At 32.6% G+C, this 11,692-nt stretch overlaps 1 protein-coding gene across 1 annotated transcript in view; it reads right to left on the minus strand.

Annotated features, from left to right (window-relative positions):
• The window catches only part of LOC106457857 (acid phosphatase type 7-like), a 52,678-nt gene that overhangs the window by 4,419 nt on the left and 36,567 nt on the right, over nt 1-11,692 (minus strand). Inside the window, exons 9-11 of the mRNA XM_013917308.2 lie at nt 10,344-10,472; nt 9,181-9,252; nt 3,733-3,870 (exon numbers count right to left, since the gene is read on the minus strand). Coding sequence (XP_013772762.1) covers nt 3,733-3,870; nt 9,181-9,252; nt 10,344-10,472 — 339 coding nt within the window. The remainder of the gene's footprint in view (nt 1-3,732; nt 3,871-9,180; nt 9,253-10,343; nt 10,473-11,692) is intronic.

Here is an 11,692-nt window from a genome sequence, read left to right on the forward strand (position 1 = left end):
AGGGCATTAACAACCTGATTGTAAGATGGAAAAGCATCATCGATAAAAATGTAGACTATTTCATTTAATAAATGTTTTGTTTTGATATATTAATTGTTCCAGTATTTTCATCTAAAAAAAGCAACATTAATTTCTTCACAACCTAATACATTGATGACATAGATGAAAGAATGGTCAATAAATTACTTAAATTTGCAGATGATATTAAGGTCTTGGGTGTTGCTAGTTGTGAAGAGAATGCTGCTAATTTACAAAATGATTTATTTCATTTAGTGAGTTGGGCAAATAAATGGTAGATGGGTTTTAATTATAATAAATGCAAGATAATGCATGTGGGTTATCATAATTTGAATGGGAATAACCTTAACAGTGTCATGAAAGAAAGTGATCTTGATGTCATAGTTGATCAGTCTCTAAAGCCATCCAAGCAATATGCTGTTGCTAGTGGTAGGGCAAATAGGATTTTAGGTTGTATGTACAGAAATATTGAATACAAGTCTAAAGAGGTTATAATTTCATTGTACAGCTCACTGGTTAGGTCACATTTGGAATATTGTTAATGTGACGTGTTGCTCTGCAGGAAATATGTTAATGTGAAATGTTGCTCTTCAGGAAATCTGTTAATGTGACGTGTTGCTCTTCAGGAAATCTGTTAATGTGACGTGTTGCTCTTCAGGAAATATGTTAATGTGACGTGTTGCTCTTCAGGAAATCTGTTAATGTGACGTGTTGCTCTTCAGGAAATATGTTAATGTGATGCACTCATGCATGAGAAAACTGAACATCATACAAGCCAGGTAGTAAAACTATAAAACTGAAATAAAATATATGTGAAAAGATAGACAGTAGAAATTCTGAAGATAATGAAATAGAAGATACAGTGACAAATAAGTCATTCAAAGGAAAAAAAAGTACTGTTCATTTTACTTCATAAATTTCAACATTACATATCATTGAACATTGATGATTTAGCTACAGTTAATGTTAGGGTACAGAAAATAGCAGATAAAACATAAACTTCTACCTAAAACAAATTTTGATATTAATTTAGAAAGTTCTGGAGATTAAACATATGAAATATGCCAATTGCAAGATAAAAAAGAATTATTTTTCTTTTTAGCATAAAAATCCCATTGCACTCAGATTGATTCAGTAAAGGCTTTGGAAATTGACATACAACAGACTTATAATATTTAATAAAAGTATGCCAGATTTTGTGAAAATATACTTCGTAAACTCAAAGATCTAGCAGATAAAGCATCATGATTTTCAAGCTCATGTAAAATTACCAATCCATGCTTAGAGGGTTAAATGCATGTATTATAAGGCAATTACTTGTCCAAGGAGAACAAAAAAATTTATATTGTTATTAAAATCCTTTAATAGCATTAAATAAACAAAATGCTTTGTAATTTGACAAATGAATATTATGCTCAAGTAATATAGTGAGGTGAGAATGTTTAAAACTAACATAAAACTAGTTATCCAATAGAATGCAACTGCTCATTACAAAACCAGTCATCAAATAAACTGTAGTCTTCCAATACTGGTCATAATTGGTGTAGTATCCATAATGACATGGGTCATCCAACAGAACAGTATTTTCCTTTATTAAACTGGTCATCCAGTAGAATGTTAACTTCTAGCACGAAACTGAACAGCTAAACGTATCTCCTTTTAACAAACTGACCATCCAATAGCAGTTTTTAATATATATAATTCCTCACCCAGTAGAATGCAGCTAAAACTAGGTGTTTTCATGACTCCAGGTTTCTGATATACATTATTAAAAAAAATATGCCAACAAATTCCTAAAATATGCTTCAATAACTGTAGACACTTCTGAATATTTAAAAATGTCTGAAAAGACCAATGAACTGACCCTATATTGGAGAAGTAATGTTGACTATAATTCGGAATTTATAAAGTGTGTCTTCATGAAATATGGCAAGTTCTTACTCAACAGCACAAATCTCTTGCACCCAAAAAAGTCAGATGTGTTTTACTGAAGTCTTTGTAATAAAGATATGTATGAGAAATGCTGAAGTCAGTTCGATTAAGACTATGACAAGCTGGAGTGCAAGATGTTGTTCATGTTAATAATAATAATACTTTTTCCATCCTACAGTTTGCATATTACATTTGCATAACCTCTAGAACCTCCAAAATGTGTATATAAAGTTTTCCAGTATGCCAGTCCTCTGTATCTGGAATATTCTCTACTTCAACATAAACTGTTATAAAATCAGTAAGATAACATGCAAAGTTGATAATTCTGACATCAAATGTGCAATACTATGTTGAATGGCACTCAGTACAAGGATCAGGCATATGCACTTTGACTTCCACCTGTGCATGTAGGGTTAACACTATGCACTTTGACCTCCACCTGTGCACATAAGGTTAATACTGATAACAGAAAAGATACTTGATATTTGTATCATTGAACATTACCAATGAAATATGAGGTGACATTTGTATTATTAGACATTACCAATGAAATGTGAGGTGACGTTTGTGTTATTTAACATTATCATTGAAATATGAGGTGATTATTTGTATTATTAAACATTACCAACGAAATGTGAGGTGACGTTTGTATTATTTAGCATTATCATTGAAATATGAGGTGATTATTTGTATTATTAAACATTACCAATGAAATGTGAGGTGATATTTGTGTTATTAACCATTATCACTGAAATATGAGGTGATTATTTGTATTATTAAACATTACCAATGAAATGTGAGGTGACGTTTGTATTATTTAGCATTATCATTGAAATATGAGGTGATTATTTGTATTATTAAACATTAACAATGAAATGTGAGGTGATATTTGTATTATTGAACATTATCATGGAAATGTGAGCTGACATTTATGTTATTAAACATTATCATGGAAATGTGAGTTAACATTTGTGTTATTAAACATTATCATGGAAATGTGAGCTGACATTTGTGTTATTAAACATTATCATGGAAATGTGAACTGACATTTGTGTTATTAAACATTATCATTGAAATGTGAGCTGACATTTGTGTTATTAAACATTATCATTGAAATGTGAGGTGATATTTGTGTTATTAAACATTATCATTGAAATGTGAGCTGACATCTATGTTATTAAACATTATCATGGAAATGTGAGCTGACATTTGTGTTATTAAACATTATCATGGAAATGTGAGCTGACATTTGTGTTATTAAACATTATCATGGAAATATGAGCTGACATTTGTGTTATTAAACATTATCATGGAAATGTGAGCTGACATTTATGTTATTAAACATTATCATGGAAATGTGAGCTGACATTTGTGTTATTAAACATTATCATGGAAATGTGAGGTGATATTTGTATTATTAAACATTATCACTGAAATGTGAGACACTGTGATATTTGTATTATTGGACATTATCATGGAAATGTGAGGTGATATTTATGTTATTAAACATTATCATGGAAATGTGAGCTGACATTTGTGTTATTAAAGATTATCATGGAAATGTGAGGTGATAGTTGTATTATTAAACATTATCACTGAAATGTGAGACACTGTGATATTTGTATCACTAACCATTAAATTTTCTTATGAGTTTTTTCAAGTTTAGAAATGATTCAGTGATCTAGCTTCTAATCTTTTCTCTAAAAGAGTTTTGTATCTTACAAACATGTGTAGAACGAATATTATCACATATTTCTACAACGAACCAAGTAACTGACAAACCTTGTCATCAGAGACTTGTTCTAGGTAAAGATGGGTACCATTAATAATTGTCATTCGAGTATAGCCATAGTCACTGTTTCTCAAGGCGCTCCATTCAGCTGGATTAGCTACAAAAGGATCATGGTATTCGTGGCAGCCCTAGTGGAAAAAATAAATGTAAATCATGATAGCATTTTCTTCCAAGCAAAATAATATTACAGAAAAATTGACTATAAAGCTAAGAAGCTGATCCTAAGTTTCTCAAATTGTTAAAAAATCAATGAAATATTTATGCATATTTTACATAATTTTCTAACAGCTCAAACTAATACAAAGATGCATTGTTCAAAATGAAAGCATTACTTCTTAGCATATCAAAATTATATTCATAAAATCAACATTTATATAGCTAATAAATACAATACCAGAAACAATTATCATGAGTCTTTATTTGTAGTGTTTAAGTGATGATCAGACACAACAAAGATTTTTTATTGTTTTATATTACTCAGTTTTGTATAAAGGGCTAAAACTGTTGCTGACATATGTTATTATGACTTGTTTCTTTATCATACTGGATCTGGGATACAACTATTCAAGATTAACTTGACGTCATCACTGAAAATCCAGTCCTTGTCTTTACCTCTTCTGTGTTTTAATCATCTTCGGCCAAATCAAAGTGGCTTAAGTATATCATAAAAAGTTTTTAAAATTTCTATTTAGTTTCTATGCAGTTTTACCATAAGTTTATGGTCCAGGAAAATGCTGAAGTTGCCTTATTCTAGTTACCTTTTTTATCTATAACAGATAATATCTACTCTGCCCAAAAGAATATTACAGCATTCTTCATTTAAGTGTTATAAGGGTGAACAAATGCAATGACATTTGCTAGCCAAGTGGATGATATCTGTATGTACAGCAGACAAATGCAGTGAGTGAATGACCAATCACATGCTGACAGGAGAAATGATACAAGCTTTCTTCTAAGATCGATGCATTTATTCTCTCTCAGTTCTACTTTTGTGATTTAGTTTTTGGCATGATAGTTCCATTCTCAAGAGAAGGAAGTTGCTGAGTGACACATCAGATCTGTAGAAGCAATTGTATAACTCTGTGCAAGTATGCTCAGTGTGTTTTATTTTTGCTCTTGTAAAAAATAAAGCCTGTATTCATTTTCAAACAAACTTTTACATTCTTCTTATCTTCTCACATGACCTTAAGTTTCAGTCAAGTTTTCAGACACAGACTGATTTCCTGTTTGATCCTGCTGTTAAGGCAAACATATCTGATACTTGTGCAGAAATTTATTTGACCTGAGAATGCCACAACAGATAAGATATTACTAACATTATAGACCACTTAAGGCTAAACCCTTCAGTTGCTGAATAGTGGGTGGTACATTCCACAAACTACTAAACATCATTCAGAATCGACGGTTTTCAACTCTTCTTTTTTTTACTGCTATCACCAATGGTAATGACCTAATTACATCTTCTGCCACTATTTATTTTCATCATTTCTCTGGCTACCTATACGAAATGATAAAATTACTTGGTAGACTGAGTTTCTTTGATGTCTATTAATATATTGTTGAATATCTAAACTAACAACATGTTAATATCCATAAAGGTAGGAAGAGGCCAATCTTTAACAGCCTTTGTTGCCTTTTAGGGTAGATCTTAATCATCTACTACAGATTTAATGTGTCCTTCTCAATGCCTATCTGTAACTCATGCTTTAATGGACTGAGATTACTTCTTCAAAGGACCACTGTAACTCTTGATTAGCTCAGACAGCTTTATCAGGGATGATTTTTATCTCTTATTTTATATTTCAGAGCTAGTGTTTTATAAGTTATTTTATATCTCAACTACTGGAATGGTAACCCAATTACGAGAGCTAGAACAGGTAATTATAGTATTTTGGCACTTGTGTATAAAGTTAAAACCATAAATAACATTCAACGTTAAACTCCTGAGGATAACGTTGTAACGCCAAATCATGTAGAGTCTTCATCTTTTGGAAGGCCATAGATAGGCCTAAATAAAATGTTTTTAATTGTGTACCAGTTTAACGTTGAATATTATTTATGATTTTAGCTAGAACAGGTCTCACAGTCTATTTACACTCTTCCACCTTGGACAAGATCTAGTCCTAAGATTTTTATAGAAGATTCAAGATTAACTCAATTACTACTCAAAGCTGTCTTGATCCCAAATCCTACTTAAATGTTTTTTTAAGTGGAAATTCCTATTTGTTGATTAGAAGGAGTGATCAATTCTTGATGCATGTCTTGGTTGGTTTAGGTGTCAAGCAAACATCCACATCCAACAGGGTTCCTGCAGATTCCAGTCTTCTGATGGAGTAAGGGACATACACTGGAACTTAATTAGACTTCCATACTTTTCAGTCTTCACTAATATCTATTTAGAATTATCTATCTTAATTATGAGCTACTGTTCTTTTTTTTAGGTCTGATTGGAACAGCTTCACAGTACCTAAGAGGTATCTGCTGGGTTGTTGTGGTTACTTATTGGTTTACTTGTCCTTCACTTTGAGGTCCTTTAACTGCTTTTTTGTTTTACTATTTAAATTGGCATTCTCTAATCTAGTGGTTCAAAGATACTTGTAGATAAAACACTAAATATTATTTATAATTACTCTGGACCATAACCATTCTTCCATGGTTGACTGTCCTTTGGTTGGTAGAAGTCTTTTCTTGCTATCATTAGGGATCTTAAATCCTCTGTGTTTGTTCTGGTGCTCATTCCTGGAACATGGTTGGCCCATGAACTTTTGTATGGCTGGAGGTGATTTACAGTTTCCTCTCATTTCCTAACGCTTTGCTTCTGGCATGGTTATTTTACACTGGTTGTTTACAAACACCACCTTAGATTAGCTAGACTTGCACTTCCATTATATTTATTGGAATCTTTGAAAGGATTCCTTCCACAAGTTTACCAATGAGGATGTCTTCCCTGTCCATTATTTTTACATTGGAATACCTTTCTCATGCGATTTCTACAATATATCTGAAAATAAGTGAAGGCTCTCTCCAGCCTCTTTTCTTTTAGTTTTGAATTCTGTAAGTTGAATGGCCATATTTTTTAAAAAATCAAAGAACATTTTTGCACCGCATGTTGCTGTGGTTCAATTTTCAAATTTTCAGTACTTTAAGGATATTGATAATGCAATAGGCAGTCTGCAAGTTGCTCCAAAACATACTAGCAGCTTATTTGTTGAATTTCAAAAAGAATCATTTCATTTCTATTTTCTTCTTTTGTATTTGTAGGAGGAGTATATAGTTTGTGACTTCATTTTGTTAAGTTGGTCTAGTCTTCCTGAAAGCAATTGGCATTCTTTATCTCAGGTTCTAACTAAGATCAATGACAAAAGTAATCATATTCCTACATTTTAAACTGCAACAGTTCTCAAATGGAAAGTAATCTCTCACAGACAACAAATTTAAAAGTTTACTAGCAGTTGAGCTGTTCTATGTTTTGGAACTGTTGTTGTAACTGGATGTCTATCAGAAGAAGTAAAAACTCTATTGACTACTGACCTATGTCATGCCTTGGAACTGTTGTTGTACTTGATGTACATCAAAAGTAAAATAAGTAAAAACTCTGTTGACTAGTGACCTGTGTCATGCCTTGGAACTGTTGTTGTACTTGATGTACATCAAAAGTAAAATAAGTAAAAACTCTGTTGACTAGTGACCTGTGTCATGCCTTGGAACTGTTGTTGTACTTGATGTACATCAAAAGTAAAATAAGTAAAAACTCTATTGACTAGTGACCTGTGTCATGCCTTGGAACTGTTGTTGTACTGGATGTCTGCCTTGGAACTATTCTTGTACTGGATGTCCACCAAAAGTAAAAGAAGTAAAAACCTTACTGAGTAATGACCTGTGTCAAGCTTTGGAACTGTTATCGTACTGGATATCCATCAGAAGTAAAAACCCTATTGACTTCTGATCTGTGTCATGCCTTGGACCTGTTGTTGAGTTGGATGTCCATCAGAAGTAAAAACCCTACTGACTATTGATCTGTGTCATTCCTTAGAACTTGTTATACTGGATGTCCAACAGAAGTAAAAGAAGTAAAAATCCTATCGACTACTGATCTGTATCATGCCTTGGAACTGTTGTTTCAGCAGCAAAGAAATGCTTCTGTGATCTTGGGTATCAGGTTCTAGTGATAAAATAATTTGCTGAGTGGTGTTTTGTTATAACAAGAGATCCACTGCTAATCCAGGAAGTGGAAGCTCCACATTTTTTTCCCTATCTTTGACAAGCAAAGTTGGGTAGCTTTAACACATGCCCTTGTTTACTGATCTTGTGTAAATACTAATGTGATGTTCTGGTTTGGTGCTTTGAACATTCCTAGGTTCATCCACACTGCTGCTTCTGGTGTTTGCTAAGTACCTGTACACCCAGTTAGACAGCAGGAGAGGGAGGAGTTTTTACGAGGCTGTAGGCTGTTATTAATTGCTCTGAAACATGCTTATTCTATGAACTATAGAGATGCAGAACCTATTGAAAAGAAAACTGGATGTTAGAGAAGATAAGAGCACACAATTTCAAAGTTGGTTAAAACACAGTATCTTTTTTTTAGATGTTCTTAAAAAACATCCCATCAAATCAAAATCTGAGACCCTAATAAGCATTGTTTGGAATATTATATGTAGTGTAATATCACTGAAAATTTATTGCTTTTGGGGAGAGTATTTAACAGCCCTTTTCCACACAAAATGTTCATAGACTTAGATGTTAATGGCATTGGAAAACAAAGGAATATGGATTAACTTGAGGCACCATGAACATCCATCACAGACCAGTAACAAACCATACTCTAGCCATGATAAGCAAAGTGTGGTGTCTTAAATAGATGAGAATCCGCAGTCACAAACATAAATGGAAAAAGTTGTTCATATGTCCAGGCAACGATATGCAATGTAATCAAAAAGATCCCCGTCTGGAAAAGTTATATAAGTTGTTTCCACAAAATATTTGTTCAACCATTGCATACCTCAAGCAGCTGAAGAATGAAATGAATATTTATGCTATTCCATGTGAAGATGTACTGGTCAAGTTGCTTGATGAAGTGCCTAGGGATTTCTCTGAAATCACTGTTGAAATTAGTGCTAGGAAACGGTTGTCCTTGTATACTAGATGACTTATGAAAAGCATGCCTGGGATAAGGATATGCTTTACATATCACAGCGTTATGATAGAGTCTTCTGCAAAGGAAACTACATTGCATGGCTACTGTAAAGATGTATATTCATCGGACAGAGCATGATCAGATATGCCAACATGGACTGTATGACGTCACAAGGTTTCAAAATCATTTTAACATAGTGTATTTTTCATCAAACCTGAAGAAAACCAATTAACAATTACAATTGTCAATGAAACGCTTTAACATTTTTAGATGCTATTAAAGTACCCCAAAACAGGAAACTTACAGCTGATCCAGTGATGATATGAACTGGTGCTTTTGGGTTGGTGTAAGGATATTGATAGCTTCCATTGTACACCTGCAAAAGAAATACTGTTCCATACATATTTTTTTTATTTCATTACCTACTTCATTTTTTCATTAATATATTCTAAGTAAATTAATATATTTTTCTTATATTGAGTAAATATTTGTGGAAGAGAAGATGTTTCTTACAATACAACAAATCTTAATTCCCACATTCTTACTACTAGCAGATATGACGAGTAATTTAAGTTCAGTTTTTGATTAAGAGAATAGATGATTAGCCATTCACTAATACTAGAGTATATTTATCACTTGTACTGTTTAGATTGATAAAACACTGTCAACTGGAACTCAGTCACAATCATGATTTTACAGAAACGGGTTTTTAGACTCATTATGTGTTGATTTTGAGTTCTATGCAAAGCTACTCGAGGGCTCTACTCATTAGCTATCTCTATCTTTGAAGTGACAGACTAGAGGGAAGGCAACTAGTCACACCACCCACTGCTAGTTCTTGAGCTACTCTTTACTAATAAAAAGTAGAATTGAACGTCAAACAATAATGCCCCCACAGCTGAAAGGGTGAGCTTGTTTGGTAAAGAGATTTGAATCCTTGATCTGCAGAATACAAGTCAACTACCCTAACCACCAGGTCATGTAAGACTCTGGCTCTAGAATGAATTGATACATTAAAAACTCAAGATCTCTTTTTATACACAAACAGTGGCTGAATGTAAACTTGTTATCAGCAGGTACAAATTACGTTATTGTTATCAAAACATTACTTACAATTAACCAGAAAAACACATATATCTTGGTCTTTCTCAACCATCTCTATATTAGAAGGGTTTGCTTCAATTGTTATAATTTAAGTTAGTCTTAATATAATACAAAAGCTTTAGTACAAAGCATTTTAATATTGCACTTACAAAGTAATAATGGTGAGGTGCACATCATATTATACTTCTTGAAATAAAAGGAAGCTTGCACGTGAGCCCATGTGATTACGCACCTTATAAGCAAAGTACTGCTCAATCATTCCTTGTTAGAAAACATTTATTACTTGTTTGAACTTTAATAATAAAAGTTTAACCTATCTTTGTAAATAAATCTATACCAATCCTTAATCAACAAACATTGTACCTTTCTGTCATAGACAGGCCATAACCGTTCATAAACATGCTCATGAGCCCACAGTTCCAAGTCAACACCATATTTGTAGAACAGATCCTCCAGTCCAAAAGCACGAATTACTGGAATTCCTTTGCGGATCTGGAAAAATCAGATCACAATTTAAGTATTATTTCTTTCATGTAATGAGATTTTCATAGCACATCACATTTCATACCAAAACTAGAGTTGTTTATCTGTACATGCATACCAAAACTAGAGTTGTTTACCTGTACATGTATACCAAAACTAGAGTTGTTTATCTGTACATGCATACCAAAACTAGAGTTGTTTACCTGTACATGCATACCAAAACTAGAGTTGTTTACCTGTACATGATTACCAAAACTAGAGTTGTTTACCTGTACATGATTACCAAAACTAGAGTTGTTTACCTGTACATGATTACTAAAACTAGAGTTGTTTACCTGTACATGCATACCAAAACTAGAGTTGTTTACCTGTACATGCATACCAAAACTAGAGTTGTTTACCTGTACATGCATACCAAAACTAGAGTTGTTTACCTGTACATGATTACCAAAACTAGAGTTCTTTACCTATACATGATTACCAAAACTAGAGTTGTTTACCTGTACATGATTACCAAAACTAGAGTTGTTTTCCTAAACTGTTTGTACAAAGTCATGTTTTCTCAGATTAATTTTTCTCATGAGCAAATATTATTCAAGTTTAGCCTTTAGAGTATGACTATGTAACAAGCTTATTTTTCTAAAGCTGATGATGTTATCACATGCAAATCAAATATTTTTAGAATCTCCAGTTTGTTATTTGCACAGTGGAATGGTGTCATTATTAGAGGTTCAAAAGTTATTACCAGATCCTACAACAATTATTTAAAAAAAGCACACATGCACACACAGAGAAAAAAAAATCCAACAAAAAAAATTAGTGTATATTGGCTTACCTTTTATTGTTATTCTTCTTCATTATGTTTGGATCCAACTACTTTGTCTAGAAGTAATGAACTTGTACTAAGTTTGGATACAACTACTTTGTCTAGAAGTAATGAGCTTGTACTAAGTTTGGATCCAACTACTTTGTCTAGAAGTAATGAACTTGTACTAAGTTTGGATCCAACTACTTTGTCTAGAAGTAATGAACTTGTACTAAGTTTGGATCCAACTACTTTGTCTAGAAGTAATGAACTTGTACTAAGTTTGGATCCAACTACTTTGTCTAGAAGTAATGAACTTGTACTAAGTTTGGATTCAATTACTTTGTCTAGAAGTAATGAACTTGTACTAAGTTTGGATCCAACTACTTTATCTAGAAGTAATGAACTTGTACTAAGTTTGGAT

The sequence above is a fragment of the Limulus polyphemus genome, unplaced genomic scaffold, assembly GCF_000517525.1.
Source record: "Limulus polyphemus unplaced genomic scaffold, Limulus_polyphemus-2.1.2 Scaffold382, whole genome shotgun sequence".
NCBI lineage: Eukaryota > Metazoa > Arthropoda > Merostomata > Xiphosura > Limulidae > Limulus > Limulus polyphemus.